This window comes from Leopardus geoffroyi, chromosome A1, assembly GCF_018350155.1.
Source record: "Leopardus geoffroyi isolate Oge1 chromosome A1, O.geoffroyi_Oge1_pat1.0, whole genome shotgun sequence".
In the NCBI taxonomy this organism is placed as follows: domain Eukaryota; kingdom Metazoa; phylum Chordata; class Mammalia; order Carnivora; family Felidae; genus Leopardus; species Leopardus geoffroyi.
The window spans coordinates 204,861,897-204,885,755 of record NC_059326.1 but is presented as its reverse complement, the minus strand read 5'-3'; the positions used below and the strand labels follow the sequence as shown (position 1 = coordinate 204,885,755).

The 23,859-nt window shown below is 37.2% G+C and overlaps 2 protein-coding genes across 7 annotated transcripts in view; one reads left to right on the top strand and one right to left on the bottom strand.

The window, feature by feature from the left end:
* Positions 1–4,192: 4,192 nt before the first annotated feature.
* LOC123582404 lies at positions 4,193–6,176 on the bottom strand. Its single transcript, XM_045448603.1, has 3 exons — positions 6,168–6,176; positions 4,903–5,116; positions 4,193–4,656 (listed from the first exon to the last, which is right to left on the bottom strand). The coding sequence occupies exons 1-3, from the start codon at positions 6,174–6,176 to the stop codon at positions 4,193–4,195; spliced, it is 687 nt and encodes a 228-aa protein (XP_045304559.1).
* CCDC152 (coiled-coil domain containing 152) overlaps positions 4,458–23,859 on the top strand; it is a 30,297-nt gene continuing 10,895 nt past the window's right edge. Inside the window, exons 1-4 of one of the 6 annotated variants that reach the window (XM_045439077.1) lie at positions 4,458–4,534; positions 6,603–6,691; positions 8,592–8,697; positions 15,289–15,357. In XM_045439077.1, the coding sequence (XP_045295033.1) occupies positions 6,605–6,691; positions 8,592–8,697; positions 15,289–15,357 (262 nt within the window). In that variant the 5' untranslated portion in view covers positions 4,458–4,534; positions 6,603–6,604. Of the gene's footprint in view, positions 4,535–4,562; positions 4,667–5,001; positions 6,692–7,131; positions 7,272–8,591; positions 8,698–15,288; positions 15,358–23,859 lie in introns of those variants that run through there. The other 5 variants (XM_045439060.1, XM_045439053.1, XM_045439069.1 and 2 more) reach the window with 5 other exon arrangements.

Sequence of the window (23,859 nt, the reverse complement as noted above, 5' to 3'; positions counted from 1 at the left end):
AGGTCATGATCTCCCAGTGAGATTGAACCTCACGGTGAGACTGAGCCCCACGTCCGGCTGTGCACTCACAGCACAGAGCCTGCTTGGGACTCTCTCTCTCCCTCTCTCTCTCTCTGCCCCTCCCCTGCTCACACTCTCTCTCAAAATATATAAATACACATTTTTAAAAAAGATGACAGCAAAGAGAGTAACACAGGCAGGTTAGTGAGGGCTCCTCTACCCACCATCACCCCTTACAAACATTACTGTTGAGTCAGAAAAGTCCCGAGACTTCCATTTAGGCCTCCTAACTATGGAGAGAAGTAGACTAAACAAATACTTCCTTATGATGCGGAAGGGTGGAGTGGAGAAGTAGAAAATCTCCCAGGTGAAATGGACGGAGGGAAAAACTTGGGCTGAGTCTCGGCTGGAACACAGGCTTCAGACATCCATGAGCAGCCTAAGAAACAATCGGTGACATGAAGATATTATCTCATGGAGTAGAATAAGCTCTTATTACAAGGTAAATTCCATTAGTGAAGATTGAACACAGCCTCAGAGGAGATTGCTAAGCCCATTTTTCAACAAAGGCTGCAAACAGCTTTATCAAAGTTGTTCCACAATCAAGATACTGGAAAGTGGTTAGAACTCAATTCCCAGTCTTCAACTATAAGTCAGAGACAAGATAGATTAATGAATGAACTTAACATGAAATAGGAGATTTATATTTGAATGTATAATGGATATTACTAGAAATTGCATCCCTTCAATCTCCATCAAGCTGAAAGCCTCTCTCTTACCTGGTCATGAGATTCAAAGAGTAAAAAGTGCCTGTTGAGGAAGGTCATCAAAAAGATGTGACTGCCAGTTGACCTATGAGCTGGACCTGGGCACTCAGAGGCTCTTCATCCCTTCTGCTGTCCTTGAAATGTGCGTTCCACTTGCCTTTCCCACTTCTAGAGGCTGCAGGGCCTTGAGATAGTGATGTGGTGTTAAGAACCACCTGCATAGTATACATGACTGAACCTAGTTACAGCCTCTATGTAAACTTATGGTTTGACAGGTGGGTTTGGGGATCCATTCACCTTGCTGCCACCCAAGACAAACCTCATAAGTTCCCTTCGTTTATTAAAACTGCCACCTACCTATCTGGAGTGGCAAGTCTCTTTCTTTGGTCTCTTCCTGCCCTCACAGTAAGGGGGAGTGGTTTCAGATTAAACCAGTGAAGCTTCCTGGAAGGTTACCAACCAACAGTGCCCTAAAACTCAGAAGGACAAGAACCAATTCCCTTGTAAGTAGTGCCATGAAGAATTCCCATAGGAGATCTAGAGGCCACTAAAACAGATTAGTGAAAAATAAGAATAAGAAAATCGATCAGGGAAAGTGAGCATTAAGAAGAAACTGAGGGGTACCTGGGTGGCTTAGTCGGTTAAGCATCAGACTTCAGCTCAGGGCACGATCTCATGGTTCGTGAGTTTGATCCCTGTATCAGGCTCTGTACTGACAGTGAAGAGCCTGCTTGATTCTCTCTCCCTCTCTCTGTGCCCCACCCTCAACAGTGCTTTCTTCTTCTCTCTCAAAATAAATAAACTTAAAAAGAAGAAGAAGAAGAAGAAGAAGAAGAAGAAGAAGAAGGGAAGGAGAAAAGGAGAAGAAAGTCTCCTCAGACTTTCCTTGATCACTATATCTAAAGCTGCTCCCATTCACTTTTTGAGTCAATATCCTGGATTTGTGTTTCTTTCTTTGCTCTTATTTCAGTTTTTATTTATCAGTCGTTTACTTATTTATTATGTATTTCTGTCTCAAAACTGTAAGCCTTCTGAGGTCCAGGACCATGTCTGATTTATTCATTCCTATTCTTATAGATCCCAGAACAGGTTTGGTGCCCAGCAAGTATTTCTTGATTGAACAGATGGGTAATTGCTCATGGTCTTAAAAAGGCAATCCTATGAGATGTGAGGTCCAAATTAAGATAGCACCTTACTTGTCTTTCTCTCCATAATGCCTAGACACTCAGTAGCTGATACCTTGCAAGGACTTAACAAATATTTTTGAATGAATTAATAACTGAAGCTGTTTGTAACCTAAAAAAAAAAAATCAACATATCACTCATCTTAAGATCCTTATATGAATAAATCAGTAGCCTCTGATTTTTTTTTTCCAATTGGGTAGGCTCATATGTTTATTTTCCATATCATGGTATTTTTTAACGGACTCGCACATTACTTTCTTTATACTCCCTTTGTTAATATGGCACAATAATATAATTTATTCCTCTTAGGTTTTTCAGGCAGTTTCTGAGCAAATACTCAATGAATCCTTTCTGTTTCTCAATTGGATGATACTTGATGAATAAAACTGTGAATACAACTGTGAAAGGCATTCCCTTTTTAAAAATGAAATCATGGGAAGTTTATATAGTTTCTCATTGACAGAGATATTTTGAACTCACTAGACTCTTTGGGGAAAAAAAAACTAGTATCTATGAACTGGAAAGGAGCTTATGACTCATTTCAAACTAGAAAAATCAAGCTAAATTTTTCTGATTTATTTCTGGTGTGTTGGTTCATTTCTATTTATTCTCATTAGCTAGGCACTATGGAGAAATATATATATATAATAGACATTCTTCCCCCAAGGAGCTGATCAAACAGCGGGAAAAAAATTCCAACAGCCCTAACAAAGGCCACAGGAAGGCCAGCCTGGTCTGAAGTGTAATAGGAGCATAGAGTAAGGAAAGGCATGTCACAGCTGATCAATATGATCAGTGAACGCCTTATGGAGAAGGTAGCATCTTAGGTGGATCTTAAAATGGGCTTATTTCAAGAACCATTATGATATGGGTTACATGGAACATTTTATATGTGCTAATTGGATAGAACCAGCAATTCAAAAGGCCATTTTTAATATCCCTATGTGTTGTTACATCAAGGAAAGCTTATTGGGTAGCCAGAAGTTTAAAAATTAAACATAAGGGGTGCCTAGGCAGCTCAGTCGGTTAAGCATCCAACTTTGGCTCAGGACATGATCTCATGATTTGTGGATTCGAGCCCCACGTCAGGCTCTCTGCTGTCAGCGTGGAGCCTGCTTCGGATCCTCTGCATCCCCTCTCTCTGTCCCTCCCCAGCTTGCGTATTCTCTCTCACTCTCAAAAAACAAATAAACTTTAATAAGTAAATAAAAATTAAACAAAAATGCACACAGACATATGCATAAATAATATACACAAATTTTGTGAAATTAATGAGCTCAAGAACATGAAAAAAACATTTTTCAAAATATTTGATAAGACCAATTTAAAATTCTAAAATTTTATCTTTTTTATTTAGTCCACTTCTCTTATTTAAAAAAAATTTTTTTTTCAACGTTTATTTATTTTTGGGACAGAGAGAGACAGAGCATGAACGGGGGAGGGGCAGAGAGAGAGGGAGACACAGAATCCGAAACAGGCTCCAGGCTCTGAGCCATCAGCCCAGAGCCTGACGCGGGGCTCGAACTCACGGACCGCGAGATCGTGACCTGGCTGAAGTCGGACGCTTAACCGACTGCGCCACCCAGGCGCCCCTCTTATTTTAAAATGGGGCGGGGGAAGTCTTGGGAAGATGAATCAACCTTCCCAGATGACTAGGCATAGACAGGGCTCCACCCTACATTTCCCACTTTGACCAGATTATCTTGCCATCATGCTCTACTACCTTCCCAATAATTGAGTATGAATTATCCTATTACAGTATACATGTATTTGCTGGCCACATCTTGGATTTCATAGAAAACAAAATGCATAAAAATCTCTCTCTTCTCCCACTCAAAAAAAAAAAAAAAAGTAGGCCAGAGCTGGCAGTGGATACAGTTTCAAACTGTTATTGACCAAAATTCTAATCCTTTAGTCATCACAACAGGCCTATGAAGTAGGCATCATTATTAATGTCAATTTTACAAATAAAGAAGCCGAGGCAGGTATACTTAAAAACTTGCCCGGGATCACCCAGTTGGGATATAAAAGAGTTGGGGGCTTGAATCCATGCGGAGGGAGCCTAAGCCTTTACCATTAGTTACCAAGACAGTTTTGTAGATGGGAGATCATCTCCATCAGCTGACTCTGGACTGCACAGACTGATTATATTCATGCTTTCATCTCCATCACCTAGCACAGTCTCTTCGTACATTATAAGCCTATTTCATAAGTTACTCAAATAAATATGGATTATTAATTCAATGATGCTGACTCACTGCTCCAAACTTAAAACCAATGTGATTTATTCTTTGGGCAGGGAAATAATTAGGAATCTGGCAGGCACTGGATGTTGGGTCATGTCCCAGAAACCAGAAAAAAATATCTAAGAAGCACCAGATGCTGAGGCGAGCAAGGGCCAAGGAGGCAGGGACCACCGGAGGTGGAAAACTGGCGGCCCAGGTCGGGGCCGGGAGAAGGGCGGGCCTATTGTTGGGGGAACTTGCTTCCGGGGAGGGGACAGCAGTGCGGGGCGGACCAGCACCCGGAAGTGGTGACGCGGGAGACTGTGGGGAACTGTGAGGAACTGTGAGCGGCGTCAGGTACGCTCCAGGCTTTTTGTCCCCAGGTTCGAAATTCCCACTTTGGCCTTGGAAATTCTTTTCTTCATACCTCCTCACGTCTCCTAAGCCATCCACTCCCGTCAGGCCTGGTGCGGCGAGTCCTGCAGTAGAGTTGGGTCCCTCTGGTCCCCGGCACGCGGGGGGAGGGAGCGGGAGCCCCGGGCCTCGGTACCGAGCGTGCGTTCACGGAGCGCAGCAGGGAGGGCAGAGGAGGAGCCCCACCCCCACCCCCGGTCTGTCCTCGGGCCCCTCACGGGCCCCGCCGAACCGGGGAGGGGGAGAGACGGAGCTGAGGCCCAGATGCTGGTTGGCATAAGAGCCAGGGAGAAAAGGGCGCTGTCACCCACCTGAGGGGGGTGGTTGCTGCTGGGCCGGAAGGTCACAAGTCAGTCCCTGCTTCTCACCGATGAACTTGACCGGCACTGAATCACCAGCTTGTTTCCTAGTTTCACGGGCAAGAAGGCCACAGCCACTGAAGGGATGTTGATGGAGGAAATTGGGGGGTACCGTGAAGACACCTAGAAATGGATTGGATGGCTTTTCAGCCTGTGTGACAAACTCCTACACCGGGCGGAACGGCATGCAATAACAGCCAGTGGAATATTAGCGATGGTTTTAAAAAGAAAAACACTCCCAGAGTCTCATTAGAACAGAGGCGTTTGGGAGGAAAATCAAGCTGAAATTAAAATGAATTTAATTCAAGAGCTGGGATCTGAGAACTGTAGTAAAACCTTTTTATTTAAAATGTTAGGAACTAAAAAATGTTGGGGGGTGGGGGGGACGGGGGAAAGTTTTGCATTAACTACCTCAGATTATCCTATAGTTCTATTAAAGAGTAACAGTTATCAAATACTGATGATTGTTAAGCTTTACCCCAAAAAAGAATTTTGCTGTATTTATTATGGGGTGCTAATTACAATTATTTTCCTGCCTTAAAGATCAAGTTATAATTTTTAAAGGGATTTTTATATAGTTTTACTTGAATAATAATTCAGTAAGCTGAAAATGCACAGCTAAAATTCTTTCATTTAAAAACCACTAATAGTTGTCAGATGTCATATATTTGATTTAACGTCCAATCAAAAAGAGGAAGGAAACGAGATTTGTGAAGTAACAAATTGTCAAAGCAATGTCTGTTGTGTTGTACTTCATTTGAAACAATAATATGACCCGTGAAATTGCTTTAGGAATTTTATTTACCTTTTACTTTGGACTAGTTTCCATTACCACTTTCACACACCAGGCATTGGCATATGCTCTTTCCTTAATCCAGAATGCCTAAATTTCAAATTTGTATTTTCTCCTTGCACTTTGCTTGTGAAAAGTCTAAAGTGTCTCATATTTTTAGATTGTATTAATCCTAATTCTTCTAAACACTCTCCCATCCCCAAGTGTAAATGCTAGCCGTTTTGTGAAAGTCAATTTCTTCATCCTAACTGGACGAGTTTACCTCTGGAATAATGTAGAATTTCTTATGATTGGTTCCATAGGACTAAAACTAAAACTCATTCTTTGCAGTTAGCTGGTTATACCCAAAGGAATTTGAGGGGCAGGGGGACACAATTCAGTCCTGGGCAATAAGCACACTACCAGGAAATACAGCAAAAAATACTCGTGGCATGATAGTTATGAAATATTTTAAACACCGTACATTGAGAATACCTATATTTAAAAGTCACACATCAGATTTAGCAGTACACCAGATTTTGAGTCCTGTCATACTGATGGCAAGAAGATGAGTTGAACAATGGAATAGTTTTTTGTGTAACAGGGACAAATAATTTCTACATATGCACATAACATTGCACTAATTTTAGATTTGTTTAGAGAAAACTTGGGTGGCATGCAGAAGAATGGAGAAGCCTTAATGCATTTGACTATTATTAATAATGTGTATAGCAAAAATTTTCCACGTGCAGTGGAGCTCAAGTAGATGCTCTATGCGTGGAGTATGGAAACATTAGTATTTGACTTATTGTCACTGTTGTACAGCTTTTGTTTACTTCTTCATCTATTTTTTAACCCTATTTACTCTTCACTAGTTTAGACATGAGTCAAAGCAGCGAAGGATGTATGAAAAAGATTAGCGGTGTGAATCTTGACAAGCTTATAAGTGATTTCTCACAGATAGAAAAGGTATGTAAAGATATAAAACAGTTGTAGTTAGTATAAAAGTATATAGTATAAAATTTATAGTATAAAAGGGAAATAGATTTTGCCAGTGGAAGAATTTGGAAAGTAAAGAAAAATGTACCAAAAAATAAGCAAAGTAAAGACAATGGAAATATATTTTTGCTAAGTCCTTTCTCATTTTTAAAATCCATATTTAAAATATATTTCATTTTGGATCATTTGTACTAATACATCAAAATGTTTCTGGGACAAGGAAATAGTTGATATACTTTGGCTAAAGTTAAAAGGAAAATACATACTTAAATGTTCAAAATGTCTATAAACTCAGGAATGGTTTAATAAGAATTGAAATAAAATAAACTCAATCCTCAGTCTCTTACCATTATGACTAACTCTAATTTTTTTTTTTACTCTTTCCTCTGCTGTTCCTTTTTCCTTCTCTGTTGCCTAAAAACAGATGTATTTGAAGTTCCTCTCCCCAAATATAGACAAATTACATGATAGACCAAACCCACAAGTATATATTAGGTTTTTTCCCCCTTGTCTGCCTTCGAGAGGAATAAGAATAGTTGAGAAGATAAAGGTGAATAAATGAAAGATTTGGGAGTGGGTTTTTGAAGCAAGGGTGGGAAAGAGAATAATACCTATCTCTATTTTCTCTCTTTATCATTCTTCTCTATTCCTTCTTTTCCTCTGCACAGTCTGGTATGTCCATAATAAAGGAATTTCATGACAATGGGTATTTTGAGATAACATTATGAGCTTTTTTTTAAATAGGCTTCACACCCCTGCAGAGCCCAATGCAGGACTTGAACTCATGATCCAGAGATCAAGACCTGAGCTGGGGTCAAGAGTCAGACATTTAACTGACTGAGCCACCCAGGTGCCCCACATTATGAACTTTTTTAAACAATGAACTTGAGTTTTCTTAACCAAGTGATTCTTACTAAAATAAGAGAGAATAGAGAAAGAAATAAGAAGCACTGTTCGTGGGAGAGGAATTGGTGCAAAATTTTTGGAGATTATTTAGAAATATCTGTCATATCCTTAAATATTTTAAATAAGAAATATTGATTTTTTGATGTGATAAAATATTGTGATTGTATTTTTAAGAATCTTACCTGTTAGAGATACATATAGACGGTGATATTTGTGGATGAAATAATATAATGTCAGGGAGTTGCTTTAAGATAAATTCAGAGGCAGAGAGAATGGGGAAGTGGGTAGAGATATAGATGATACAATGAATTGAGGATTTTTGAAGCTGTCTGAAGGGTATATGTCAGCTATTACACTGTACACAAAGATACCAAAAAGGTATGTTGAAGGTTTATTCATTATTTGTAATAGCAAAAAAAAAAGTGAAAACAACACAAATTATCCTCAGTAAGGGGACTAGTTAAATAAATTACAGTATATTCATAAGTGAAACTCAATGCAGGTCTTAAAAAGAACGAAGTAGACCTAAATGTGCTTGTATGGACATCATCTCCAAGATAATAGTTCTAAGTGGAACATCCAAGGTGCAGAACAGAGTATAATATGAACCTTTCCTATAGTTGTATAGTTAATCATAAAATATTTTGGAAATATGTGTAAGGAATTGTTAACCATAGGACTGAGGGTTGAATAGTTGGAAAGAAGGGGATTCCAAGTTAGCTCATATTCTTACTTTTCATAACTTTTTATAACTGTTAGTCTGTTTTAACTTTTTGCCATGTTACTTTTAAAATTAGATAAATGAGGAAGTTGGCTTACATAAAACATATGCCAGACTTAATTATTAGACTTTCAGGTATTAAGTGGTCTGTATTTTCGTTAGTCTTCATATCATTAGGTAAAAAAAATAAAATAAAAATAGCGACATTCCTTGCTTTGGTAATATATATTGTTTCTTCTACAGAAAATGATAGAAACCAGTGGAAAGAATAATATACTGGATATGCAGTTGGAAAAAACTAACTATTTGTTAAAAGTAACGCAAACAAAGGAGGTTTCAATTAAAAAAGGTTAGTTCTTTACTGCCTGAAGAAATACAAAATCTCATAAGAGTATTTTTTGGTACCACAACAATTAATATTATACCATACATTTGTAAAATATTTTAAATTCACATAGAACTTTCCGAGCTATCATTTCATTTTATCTTTTATAGCCCTGATACATAGGATTGGTATTACTAAGCCACCTCAATAATGAAGAAACATAGGATGAGAGAAATTAAATAATCTGTTGGAGACCACTAAACCAAGAAATGGCAAGTCCAAGCCTTCAAAACCATGGGAAAAAATAACAGTTGAATTCCTGTCTCACAATTACACCAAAAGAAATTTCAGATGGGTCAGAAATTTTAGTGCCAAAAATGGGCTGTTCTAGTCCAAAGCTCTCCCCTTACTTGTGGGACAACCAGTCCATGTGTACCTCTCAGCTCCCAGCAACCAGTTGTCCTCCCGGCTGTGTCCCTGGTCTTGGTCCATCCTTTGCACACCCACTAGCCTGCAGGGAACCTGAAAACCCAGGCTCTTTGCAGGGCAAGGCGCTGCTCTTTGAGAAGGCCAACTTGCTTTGAGGCACAATGGTCTGGGATTACACCCAGGTAAGTGAGCTTCAGCTGCACCTGCAGCCCTCAAGGCCCAGTAGTGCTTGGCTTCACTGTGCAACCAGTTCAGGGTATCTGGAGAACTCAAGAGAGCCAGAATTCCCTCATGTTCACATGGAACTATGAGAAGTTCCTGGTATGCCCCCAACAGTCTGTGCCTGACATTGAAGCCCTGCTGTACTGGAGCCCATCTGTGCCTTAGGTGCCCTTTGTACCACTGCTGGCGGGGCCGGGTGGTCACAGTGCTGTCCTCTGGGGAGGTTTCATCCATGATGGAGTTTTCTCTAAATTTTCGTGGAGGAATGCTTGATGTTTAGGAATGTTCCCCAGGATAGTTGCTGATCCTGTTCATCCCAACACCCTTTTCCCAGACCAACACTCCTCACTAATAAAGTGCCCTGTGTCAGGAGGGAAAGGAGAGAAAGCCATATGTATGTGCCCTTGACATGGTGTGATGAAAATGGCACTTCACCTCTATGATCTTCCTCCTAAAGACCCATAACCCCATCTAACCATGAGATAAGCGTCAGACAAATCCCCAAAAAGGGCTTTTCTACAAAATACCTGACCAGCACTCTGCAAAACTGTCAAGGTCATCAAACACAAGAAAACTCTGAGAAACTAGCACAGCCAAGAGGACATTAAGAAGACATGATGAGTAAATGCAATATGGTATTGTGGATGGGATCCTAGAACAGAAAAAGAACATAAGGTAAAAACTAAGAAAATCTGAATAAAGTATAGATTTTAGTTAATAATAATGTATCAACATTGGTTCATTAATTGTAACAAACATCTCATACTAATGTTAGGTATTAATAACAGGGGAAACTGGGTGTAGGATATTTGGCAACTCTAATACCTTCCTGATTTTTCTGTACATCTAAAACTGTGCCAACAAATAAAGTTAATTAAAGGTGAAAAAAATGAAACCACCCAAAAAAATAGAATAGAATATGGGTTTTTGTGGGGTTTTTTGTGTGTTTGTTTTTTAGTATGGAGAAGGCCTTTCCGAGTGTGACGTCCATCAGTAGGATTCTGGTTAAATTATGGCAGCTGATAAAAGAAAAAGTAGTTCTATATGATACAGAATAATTTCCAAGATACCATAAATGAAAACAACAGTGTTCACAACCATCTTCTATCATTTTTATAAAAATATCTTTGCACACACAGAAAACCCCCTCCCTGATACATTTGTATATCTCTGGAAAGATAAACAGCCTCAGTATCCTGGTAACAGTGCTTGCTTTGGGGGAAGGGAAACTGGTTAGTCTAGAGGCCGAAACTGGAGAGATAATCATTTTTTACTATACTAGTATTTCGTGTGTATTTATCATTTGAAAAAATAATTAAATACTTTTTTAAAATCCAGCTCTACTTATTCTAAATCTCATGGCCTTTTTACTGGATAATATGCAGCAGAAGTAAAAGAACTAGTAGGAGTAAGTTTGTAGAGTCAAGTGTGTACCAACTGACCTAGAGAGGAATAACAAACTACATATATGATTCGATTTGTTCAACAATAAAGAATGAGGTCATGACATTATATTTTCTACATTGGATACCAGATAAAGAATTTCTGTGCCAGTTGAAGATGATAATAATGTTAGTATTAATGGCCAAGTACTTTTCATACATAATTGTATTCAACATTTCCAAGTGCTTTGTGAAATAGATATTAATGTTCAAATTGCTAGTTAATGGCAGAGCCTAAATTGAGCTCAAAACCACCATTTATTTACTAAATTATACAGTATTAAGAAGTAGCTTAGGGGCACCTGGGTGGCTCAGTCGGTTGAGCCGTCAACTTTGGCTCAGGTCATGATCTCGTGGTTTGTGAGTTCGAGCCCCACGTCAGGCTCTGTGCTGACAGCTTGGAGCCTGGAGCCTGCTTCGAATTCTGTGTCTCCCTCTCTCTGCCCCTCCCCTGCTCATGCTCTGTCTCTCTAAAATAAATAAATATTAAAAAAAAAATTTTTTAAAGAAGTAGCTTAATATTCTGAGCTCTAGCTTTTAAGAAGCATTGGATAGGATAGTATTCATTCTAAAATCCAACAGAAATTATAATGTGGATAAAGGCTTGCAAAGAAAATTAAAAGCCATTATTCTAAAATAAGGAATGGTATTCTACCTTCTGAACAATTTTTTATTGAGCCATTTTCCTTTGGGAAAAAAAAGTGTTGAGAGAGCCACCTTGTGTTCATATTTTGAAAATACACATTTTTAAAAAAATTCAGTATACTTTCAGTTTCAGGGCTCTGTTTTCAATTTGCTGATTACAGTTGACCCTTGAACAACACGAGTTTGAACTGCATGAATTCACTTACATGTGCATGTTTTTTTGATAAAGACAGTACAATACTATAAATGTGTTTGCTCTTCCTTGTGATTTTCCTAATAACATTTTCTTTTCTCTAGCTTACTTTATTATAGGAATATAGGCTATAATACATATAACACAAAATATGTGTTAATGACTTTATGTTATCAGTAAGGTTCTGGCCAATAGTAGGCTATTAGTAGTTAAGTTTTGGAACTTTTTTTTTGTTTAAAGTAAACTCTACATTCAATGTGAGGCTCGAACTCACAATCCCAAGATCAAGAATCACATGCTCTACCAACTGAGTCAGCCAGATGCCCCAGTAATTCACTTTTTGAAGTCAAAGGTCACACTCAGATTTTTTTTTCAATTTTTTTAATGTTTATTCATTTTTGAGAAACAGAGAGAGACAGAATGCGAACAGGGGAGGGGCAGAGAGAGAGGGAGACATAGAATCTGAAGCAGTCTCCAGGCTCTGAGCTGTCAGCACAGAGCCCCACGCGGGGCTCGAACTCACAAACCGCAAGATTATGACCCGAGCCGAAGTTGGACATTTAACCGACTGAGCCATCCAAGCACATCCACACTCAGATTTTCAACTGCACAGGAATCAGCACCTCTAAACACCCATGTTGTTCAAGAGTCAACTGTACTGAAATAGCTTCAGCTATCTATTTATTCCTCTAAAAGGCACAAAGAGAAGTGATGGCAGAGTCTATGCCTCCTTAATTTTTTTAAGATTTTATTTTTAAGTAATCTCTACACCCAATGTGGGGCGCAAACTCACAACCTTAAGATCAAGAGTCGCACACTCCACCGACTAAGCCAGCTACGTGCCCCCTTAATTTTTTAATTATAGCAGCTAACACAGTAACATATATGAAGTAGGCAATGTCAAGTGTGATTTAACTATCAATCTATTACTAGGAAATAGTAAAAGGGAAAAAATGGAGGATGGTGGGAACTTAGAGTAGGTGGTGGGGGGTGGTAGAGGGGGTACAAGGAAGAGTGAAAAACCACAACAGAAGAACCTTATATCTGCATAAAGCTTTTAACTTCTGCAAAGTACTTTCATTTCTATTAGCATAGTTGAAGAAAGTACTGGAGACTGAGTGTAGGACCTCTAACCGAAAGGCAAAATTTTGCATTTTCCCTTCACAGTATGAGTTCTTTCCTTTAGTCAATAAATAGAAATACTATTGAATACCTATGAAATAGCCACCATATTAGAAGCGATAAATATCAAAATTGATAAGATATGATCTTTACCTGAAAGAGTTCACCATCTAGTGGGAGGAACCACAAATAAATGAAATGTGATAAAAGGAGAAAAGAGATATATACAAATTGTTGAGAGACAGAGGAGAGAAATAACAACAATAACAATATTGAACATTTGTGAGTAAATTTAGAGAGTACTATTTTCTCATTTGGTTGTCAGATTAGTCTTATATATGAGAATAGTCTTATATGTGAAGGAGGATAGGTATTACCCATACTTTTATTTTGCAGATGGAGAATCTAAAGCTCAAAAACTTGTCCAGGGTGTCATAGCTAGAGAGTGGAGAGGAAACTCTATTCTATTTCCTTGGACTCCAAGTTTCATGGTTTCATCACTATATGCTATAATTCCCCAGGAAGTATTGAATAGCAGATTAAGAGCAGGATTTGAAATGAGAAAAACATATGCTCAAGTCCATACCTTCCACTTATTAACTCTAAAATCCTGGGCAAGTAACCAAACCTCTATGGATGACCGTCTCTCTTTGTAAAATCAGGATAATACCAACTTCTCAGTATCATTTTGAAAACTAATTGGGGTAATGTTTATAATGCACTTAGTGTAATACCTGGCAGAGTAAACAATCAATGGTATTATTATACACAGGTAACTTTTTATTAGATGCAAATATGGTATTTAATATTTAACTATCAAAACAGATGCCCAACTAGAATAGAAGTTACTATGTCATTCATACCAGTGCATACTGGCTGAATATTGGTCTTGGGCCTCTAAAACCTAATGAAAGAGAATAAGGCTCAATATTTATTAGTTGTTAAGTCAACTACATAAAGGTGAAATTGTTCTATTAAAAAAAAGGTGAAATTTTCCTTACTTTACGAGTTTTAATATTTGAAAAATATTGTTGTTCTTTTATGAAGCCTTCATCACTGTATATTTAGCTAGTATAATTGTAAACTTAAACTAGTGCAACCTGTTCTCCCTAACCTTATAGTAAAAATGTGATAGCAATAACAATCAGAAAGAGTCTCTGATTCTGTTCTTGTCCTCTTTCCAGGGCGTCCAACCTACTCATATTACTCTAAAGGACCGCTCCTGGACTGGTCTTTGTGGTAGTAAAGTAGCTAAATCACAGACGTGTTGTTGGACTGCTGGGGTTCAAGCTGTAGCTCTACCACTTACTAAGTAGAAGTGTGACCTTGGGCAATTCACTAAACTTCTATGTGTCAGCTTCCTCATATTTAAATGAGACAAATACTAGGACCTACCTCATAGGGTTAAGAGGGCTAAATTATTCAATATTTGCAAAGCATTTAGAATAGCAATATAATATATATTATTTTCAGACAGTTTTTCCACTTACCCCTTTCTTGCTTCAGTTTACTATTACATTGCCTGTCTATCAATCAATCAATCAATCAATCAGCAAATATTTATGGAGTGCCTGCTATGGATCACAACTGCTCTAGAGAAATGGTGAACAAAACAAAATAGTCCCTGATCTCCTACAGCTTACAGCCAAGTGGACTGCTTGAAATTACAGAAATGTCCATCTCTGTTGCTACCCATCAAAGGTTTAGCTTTTACTAGTTATAACCAGCTTATATTCACATGTCAGGGTATGAATGCTTGCAATGAACGCTCCATTTCCCATTGTGGCAGAAGTCATTAGTACCAAAGTTGCTAGTTCCTTGTAACTCAGCACATTGAGTTTTTACCTCTTTGCCCCAGGACTTAGGCATGAGTACTAAGAGGACAGGTTGGAGGACAGTGAGGAAGAAAAACATTATCTTCTCCCAAATGACACCTCACCAACTCTGGCTCTCGATCTTAACAAAATTTAGGGTACCTTGACTCTCTTTCCTTGAGAGGTTCTTTCATGGAAAACTCACATGGATACACTGCACATAGTTCCCCAGGCATGTCCAAGTATGCCTTAACTTTAGGATAGATATTGTTAAAGCTCATGGGGTAGGGAATCCCTACTATACTAAATTTATTGTGGTGTGGAAAACTCATTACTAAATCCCAGAATGCATTTGGTTTAAAGGGTAATTAAAAACTACTTATTATATTATTTACTTTGAGATACCTGGCTGCCCCATAAAGATCTCATAATTGTCAGGGCACCTGGGTGGCTCGGTCGGTTGGGTGTCCGACTTCGGCTCAGGTCATGATCTTACAGTTGGTGAGTTTGAGCCCAGCGTCAGCCTCTGTACTGACAACTCAGAGCCTAGAGCCTGCTTCAGATTCTGTGTCTCCCTCTCTCTCTTTGCCCCTCCCCTGCTCATGCGCTCTCTCTCTCTCTCTCCTCTCAAAAATAAACATTTTTAGAAATCTCATATTGTCAATTATTTTAAGTCTTTCAACTTTGAGAGAATAGTTCCAAAATGAAAGAGAATAATTTTCAAATAAATGTGTCTTTCATATTTTAGAATGTTCTGCTCTTCATAATATGATAAAAGGGCTACAGCAGACAATTGAACATCAACATAATTTAAAAGGTAAGTTAGAAAAAAATCTTTGAAAATATGATATATTTGAGTGCCTTTAAAAATAGAGTTTTTACATCACTGACAGTAAGTTTCTTTTAATCTGGTCTTGTTAAACTCATCAGCTAATGCCAAGACTTCTCATTACAAAATAATACGTTCCTAAATTGTTATGAAATAAGAAATACCATGCTGAACAGAATAATTCAGTCATATTCTGACAGGAACATCAGAGGATGTTTTATAATCAGTTATAATAATTTTCTTTATTATTTTCAAAAGTTTAAAAATATATTTGTTCTCAGAAGTACTCTTGGTTTTTAATGATCCTGTGTTCAGTTTTGAAGGGTAGGTATTTCGTAGTAGTTACATGATGAATATACTATTCAAAGAGCAGTGATAGTTCATTATTTAGTGTTTTATCAGAGACTAAAGCTATGTTTGTGTAAATGAAGCCAGCATATTCAGCTTATTTTATTTTTACTAGTCATGCTAACCCAATAGGCCTATTCATTGACAAAACAGATGAAGCAACCAAGTGTTTGTCCTGAGTGAGCTACAGTGCAGTGTTACTGGGATTTTCCTTTCATATAGGAGACTAGATGAAAGTCCCTAGTTCAGAGTCCCTTCCAACATAAAACTCTCATCAAACAAGAATGTTTTTACCTTAGTCTTCTATTGTTATCATAAAGTACTTTTTATATGTAGGTGAAGTATGATAATGATCTTACACACCATTTATTTGCTTTGGCATGTTATTCTTTATTGTCTTTATAATGTTCTGGTATTTATCTTTAAGAATTACTATTCTTCCTTTTTCCACATTGTTTTACCTTAAAATATCTCCTCAAGGGTTGATGAAACAAATATAGAAATTGTATTAAAAGACTTTACACTTACATTGTCAAGCAGCATCTGCAGTACAGAAAGGATTCAGCTCTTCTGGAGAGCAAAAGAGTAATATAGAGAACTACACCTTCTCCAGTGCCTTTTCTTTTCTGTGTTTTTACTGTTTGTTTATTTTGAGAGAGAGTGCGAGCAAGGTGGGGACAGAAAGAGGGAGAGAGAGAATCCCAAGCAGGGTCCAATACAGGGCTCCATCCCACAAATGAGATCATGACCTGAGCCGAAATCAAGTCGGATACCTAACTGACTGAGCCACCCAGGTGCCTCTCCAATGCCTTTTCTTTTGGCTTAGTCCTGCAGACTTCTGATTCCCTTATGTCCAATAGATTTTCATTTTTCTTGACTCTAGCAGTCTGCTCACTTTTTTTCAGGGTTTGATCCCCATCCCACACCTGGTCTGGGCTTTCATTTTCCCATCTCAATATGCTAATGGTTCAGAACAACTTTTCCCTTCTCTGTGACTAAATACAACACCCAGCTGCATTTAAAAAATTGTGAATGTTCATAATCCTTACAGTCCTCTTATTCTAGGATTCAAATGGTACTTTAATTGAACTCTTCCTAGGATTTTGTTCAAATAAAACATCTACCAGAAATTAAAGTTACTTTGAAGTCTCAGAAAGTTAATGTTTAACATATTCATTACTGAATTATAATTAATTTTTTGTACAAAAGATATTATATATTGACCAATGGTCAAGAATATAATATTTTCATAGTCATAATATCCTGTCTTTGAAGTAATGTGTGTTTGGAGTTTAGAGTATGGACATGGGTCCTTAGTAGAGTAATTCATCACAATATATCAAATGATAGGGATTTTTCCTATATCATATTATATACTGGTTTAGGAGAACCCCTATAATACATTGTATTAAAGATAGTTACATTATGCCATCTAACTTATGGTTAGTTACTACCAGGGCAAAGAAAACAAGATTCAGAGATTTTTGTCCATTAGAGGAGAATTCAGGAATTTAATTTAGAAATTCAAACACGTTGGCAGGGTGTCATATGAAGAAAAGAGGGAGACATATGAAATCAACTGCAAACACAGAGCACCTTCAAAATCAGTAGAATTCAAACTCATTTTTTCCAGTTATCTCTAAATGATTTCTTGCAATTTCGTATTGCTTTCTTTTCCCTGTTTGAACTGAACTTGAATAATTTGAATTTATTTCAGCCCTTAGACTCTATCAGGGTAGGTTTCCAGGAAGACATCATTATGTATAGTACAACTTTACAAAATTGTAGTAAGCAGAGTGATTTAATCAGAATTGCTCACTGACAAGAATGTTTTAAAAAGGACAATAGCACATAGTTGAGTGCTATTTTGTAAAAGAATTATCTGAGAAAGTAAACTAATCAATGACAAGTTACTCCTAAAGAAAAAAGTATTGCTCAAATTAAAAGTAGTTTGAAAAATGTAGAAAAACTTCTTTCAACATGCAGTAACTTGACATGTTAGCTTCTAGTACATCCTTGGGAAAATGCTACATTTATATAAGTATATTCTGTATGGAGAAATGATCCGCTATGAGAATATACTTCAGAATCTTCATTATTTAAAAATTGCCTCCTTCCAAAAGAGATTTGCTAATGGCACGTTAAAAGGAAGCTAAAGAACAAAACATGTAAACAAGGCCAACTACATAATTTGCAGGGCCCCATGCCAAATGAAAATGTGGGGCCTAATGTGCAAAAGGCAGGAAAAAAGTAACATTAAAAGTTCTAAAATATAGAGCTTTTTTTCTTTCTTCTGTGGTCTCTCTCAACTTGACAGGGTTTTGTATTTGCTGTTAATGTTGCTGTAAGTAAAAAAGAATGAAAAATTTTAATTAGGAACATAAATGTTACCATTCATCTTTATATTGTGCAAATGAATTTTAAATCCAAAGACATGAGCATTTAACTCCTATGCAGAATCACAAAAGTACATAATTAATACTTCCTAGCTTGCACATGCATATTTGTTTCATTCTTACCAGAATAGTGTAAATGCTGCACAAAACTACCTAAACCATTTATTATTCATTTTACTTCTTTTTTTTTTAATTTTATTTATTTTTGAGAGAGAGAGAGAGAGAGAGAGAGCAAGAGAGGGGCAGAGAGAGAGAGGGAAACAGAGGATCCAGGTGGGCCCCACGCTGATAGCAGCAAGCCGGGACGCAGAGTTCACACTCACAAACCTGTGAAATCATGACCTGACCTGAACTCAAACTTTCAACCAACTGAACCACCCCAAAGCCCCTCATTTTACTTCTTGATACCTGCCCTTGCTACCAATACTCTCTACCTACACTTACTAAAGATGGACTAAAAGGAAAAGGAACTGTGAATTTTCCTATCCTTCTCTTTCCTTTTATGTCTTCATTTTTAGCATAATTATTGGGTTAATAGAGGGAAATAACAGAATTAAGAAAGGACATGGTAGAGTTGCTTGGTCATTCATATTTCTTAGAATGCTACTGCTTTCTTTCTGCATTTGAAGCGAGTTCTAGTGAAAAAGAAAATGAGGCCCCTTGCTTACTTAGTTGCAGATGGAACATGTTTGCCTTGTACTTGTATTTTTGAGTCTTGCTGAACTCCCAAGTATCATGAGTCCACCAGAATTCTGTGTTCATGGGGCATTGCAAGTGCCGTGTATGAATGTAGTGGCAAGAAGCAGTAGACATAGATGTTGCTCTTATCTTCTCTGCTCACATGCATGCTCCATTGTCCCACTGGAATTTACTTAAAAATATAAGTTCGAAGACAAAAAGAACTTCAAGACATTAATGGCAGAATGTTAAAGCAAGCGTTGCACCCTTCCGAGTGCAGGGCCCAACACGGACACAGATTGCACACTCATAATGCTGGCCCTGCCTGTAATGAATAGGAAGAGAGTTAGGAAAATACTTGGATCAGTAACCTCACTTAAAGAGTAGGTGCTTCAGTATTGCACAAAAGTTAGCTCTAAATTTTCTAGAAACCAAGGCAAAACAAAATAAGAAAAAAAATGGTTATATAACTATAAATTTCCAATTTAAAATAAAATAAAATAAAAACATTCAGTTAGTTAAAAGACAAAAACTTTTCCAGGATCTGAGTAAATGCCACTGGAGGACAATCTTAATTTAGGTCAACATAGCATTTCTTTTAATTTTTAAATTTTTAAATTTAAATTTTTAAATTTTTCTTTTAAATTTTTTGTAATGTTTCTTTTATGTTTGAGAAAGGCAGAGTATGAGCAGAGGAGGCGCAGAAAGAGAGAGAGATACACAGAATCTGACACAGGCTCCAGGCTCTGAGCTGTCAGCACAGAGCCCAACGCAGGGCTCGAACCCCGAGATCATGGCCTGAGCCGAAGTCAGACACCTAACCAACTGACCCACCCAGGCGCCCCTAGATCAACATAGCCTTTATTTAGGCAACCAATCAAGTAAAAACTTTGAATGTAAAAATATCTCGTTTATTATGGAATGAAATTATTACAAAGCTAAGCAATCTAATCATAAATGATATTTTAAAAACTCGCTGTAAGTGAACAATGAATATAAAGACAATGTACACTTAAGGACTTCCTCCCAGTTCAGTACTAAAGGAGAATAGCTAATTTTAGAAAAATATACTGCAAAATTATTAGAGTCCAAGAGAATAAGTTGAATTTTGGCTGGGCCAGAGAAGGATTACTTGCCAAATATAAGGACCAGGTGGACTGTACACTGATACAAAATACTATTTGAATTTACAGATACTCTAGCCACAGCATCAAAAGCCTTACCACTTGAAGAAGTAGCCAGAGTAGGAACCTGCGTTTGAAAATCTAATGTAGAATCTGGTAGGATGACGAAAAAGTAACGGCGCCAACAATAATCATATGTTGTTTGTATTACAAATGAAAGGCAACATAGAGCCAACTGAAGTGTAATATAAAGTATTAAGGAAGGTTTGTTATTTCTTCAGTAGGTGGCTTTAGTTCACAGATAAGTTATATGGTTCTATTTAGCATTTAGCATAATTATAGATGTGCCAAAACCAGATAATATGCAAGCAATATAACATTTGGATGGGTTGATCAGTTATTCTGGCAGAGGGAAGACTTATCATCATTAAAATGTCAGTTTCCTGAAGTTAATATACACATTTAATGCCATTTTAAGTAAAATTCTAAGTTGGGGTTGGAGGAGATTGTATAAAATAATCTTGAAGCTATTTGATGGAAAAAACAAATAAACAAGAGAACTGTAAAAAAATAAGAAGAATGAAGAGAAAAGGGAGTTTTATTACCAGATAACAACATGCCCTGAAGCTGTTGTAATGAAATCATTATGGTATTGGCATAAAAATGGAAAAATACATCCACAGAAAAAATAGAGAACTAGATTCTAGAAACAGGCCTCAGTATTTTTTAATGTAATAGATGACACAAGAAATATGTCAATTTATTGGGAAAAGAATGGCATTTTAACATATGGTACTGGCACAACTAACTTTCCATCTGGAAGAAAAGAAAGTTGGACTCTTTTCTACCACATTAAAAATAAATTCCAGATGGAGAAAAGACTTAAGTATGAAAAAGAACAATAAAAACTTAAAAGAAAAGTCAGGATATATCATCAGCTGTATCCAGGATACAACCTAGAGCTAGCTGCAGGGTGTCTTCTTGACCAATCTGGAAACTTCAGATACTATATAAAGAAAAAAAGACCTAACAGACTTTTTTAACAACAACACAACAAAAGTACCACACAACAGCAACAACAACAACAAAACTTTGCATGTTATTTTGTCATGCAAAAGTGAAAAAAAACAAGTAATTTATTTCAAAAAGTGTTTTCAAATACAAATGTAGTTTATATCTACAATCTACAAAGAGCTCTCCATATACAAAGAATTGGCCAGCAGGGATAAATAGAATTGTTTAAATGAATAAAAGATATGAATAAAATTATGGAAATGTGTATGTGTATACATACATGTGATCCAGAGTTTAATAAGTTCAAGGGAAAAACTGAGAAGGAAACACAATTACACCAGGGGTGTGGGGTGAGAGGTGAGGAAAAAGGAGAAAAAAAAAGAGGGAGAGAAAGAAAGCAGAAAGAAAATGAAAGAGAGAGAAGGGAAAAGTGTCCTAAGCGTAGCTCAGCATGTATGATATGACCCTATGTATATAAAATTATAAAAATGTATTTACATATATGCATAAAAAAATTACAGATTTGAAGGAACATCCATTTTTAGGAAACAAGTTTTTTGCAAAGTAATGTATGTAGTACAATTTTATATTGGTAAAAATAAATAAAACCAGTACAAATGTGTGATATGTTTATATATGATTATATAAGCTGGAAGAAAAGTAGGAAAGAAATACAGACCATGCTGCTAACATTGATAACTTTGGTGAGGTAAGTGGAAGGGAAGGCGTGTAGAGATGATTAGCTTCCCCTTACAGATGCTTCACTTGCTAAGACAAGCATGTATACTTTTATAAATTAGAAAACATCGGGGTCACCTGAGTGGCCCAGTCAGTTAAGTGTCTGACTTTGGCTTAGGTCACATTCTTGTGGTTCGTGAGTTGGAGCTCCACGTCAGGCCCTGTGCTGACAGCTCAGAGCCTGCTTCGAATTCTGTGTCTCTCTCTCTCTGCCCTCCCCGACTTGTGCTGTCTCCCTCTCTCTCTGTCTCCCTCTCTCTCAAAAATAAACATTAAAAAACTTTTGAAAAAAGAAAGCATCAAATACCTTTTCTTTCATCTTTCAGTGATGGATGCTTCAGCATTTCCAATAGGTACAAGAGGTATTAGTTGCCTAGTTAGCACAATGTTTTTTTTTTTTTTTACACAGTTCCCAGCCCTTAATTATTGTGACAAAAACAAAACAAAACAAAACGAAAGAAAAAAAAAAAACAGAAAATCTTAAACTTGAAAATCATACAAAACTGAGTGATACTGGAAAGTATAACTCCTTTATTATAGAGTTCAAAATCCTCCAAAATCTCCAGTTTCCTAATTCTAGAATACATATATTCTATTAACAAGTCACATTTCATCTTGGAAACTTTCAGGTTACATGGTTATTAATGTACTGTGTCCCTATGGTTTGAAAATCCCATTAGAATGGGAGTGAGTGGGAGAAACATATCTGAAGTATTTGTTCTAAAGGCAGTAGTATATTTTATAAGTAAGTATTTTAGTTGGAAATATTTTCAAATTATTGGTGCTTTCCATTCAAGGAAATATCAATTTTCCAGCAAAATTTTTATAAACTAAAGCCACCATTCAGATTAAGCTCTTCATTTTAAAATATGACCCTTTAAAATATAACACTTTCTTATCTGTCTGATTACAGCCTTTGAAAGCAAACTGATTTTAGATTTCTACTCTCACTGTAATGTTGTGATTTAATGGATATTTATGCTACTCATCATCTTCCCCTGTAAACATAGTTCTGGATTTTCTCTTTCTGCTCCAAATACTTCTATTCTCCTAATAACCAGGACTCCAAAAGTTTGCAGTTACTATGTACTCTTCCTCTCCAACAATATCAATTTTACATATTCATAACCTCTTACCCATGCTTCTGCGACAGTTTCATATGTAGACTCCATTTCCAAAGTTCCTCTTAACAGTACTATATTGCAAGACAAGCCTTCCTAAAGCATTGTTCATATAACATCCAAAATCTTTAGGGGTGCCTGGGTGGCTCAGTCAGTTAAGCGTCTGACTTCGGCTCAGGTCATGATCTCACAGTTTGTGAGTTGGAGCTCCACATTGGGCTCGCTGCTGTCAACATGGAGCCTGCTTTGGATCCTCTGTCCCCCTCTCTCTCTGCCCCTCTCCTGCTCACTCTCTTTTTTTTCTCTCTCTCTCTGTCAAAAAAATAAAATAAACATTAAAAAAAATCTTTAATGGGGCTCCTGGGTGACTCAGTCAGGTAAGCGTCCGACTTCGGCTCAGGTCATGATCTCGCGGTCCATGCGTTGAGCCCCGCGTCGTGCTCTGTGCTGACAGCTCAGAGCCTGGAGCCTGTTTCAGATTCTGTGTCTCCCTCTCTCTCTGACCCTCCCCCATTCGTGCTCTGTCTCTCTCTGTCTCAAAAATAAACGTTAAAAAAAATTTTTTTAATCTTTAATGATTCATTATTGCTGTGACTAGTTATTGATTATGTTATGTTAAGATTGTAGGAGGAAAAGTGTAATAGGATGTTGAGTGGGACTTGTGCTATTAACCTGAAATTACTAACTAGGGCACAAGACTTAAATATATATTTCTAAGCTAAATATTTCCATATTCTAAAGAGAGCTACTAACATGTTACCAAAAGTTAGGGTGAACCTAGACTCTCTATTATATTAGCCCAACTAAAAGGCAAAAAAAAATCACACAATTTGCAGAGACAGAGCAGAATCAAACATGGCAGAGATGTTGGAATTATCAGACTGGGAATTTCAAAACTGCTATGATTACTATGTTAAGGACTGTAAGGGATCAAGTAGATAACATGTAAGAACAAATTGGCAATGTAAGCAGAGAGATGAAATCCTAAGAAAGAAGCAAAAAGGAATGCTAGAGATCAAAAACTCCATAACAGAAATGAAAAATGCTTTGGGAGGCCTATACACTACAACA

Bases quoted from the DNA above. Each gene is read 5' to 3' on its own strand.
- LOC123582404 (XM_045448603.1), bottom strand. The intron at 4,657-4,902 runs GTGGGTGACAGC...ACTCTACTGCAG, and splicing joins GCAGCAACCACCCCCCTCAG to GACTCGCCGCACCAGGCCTG.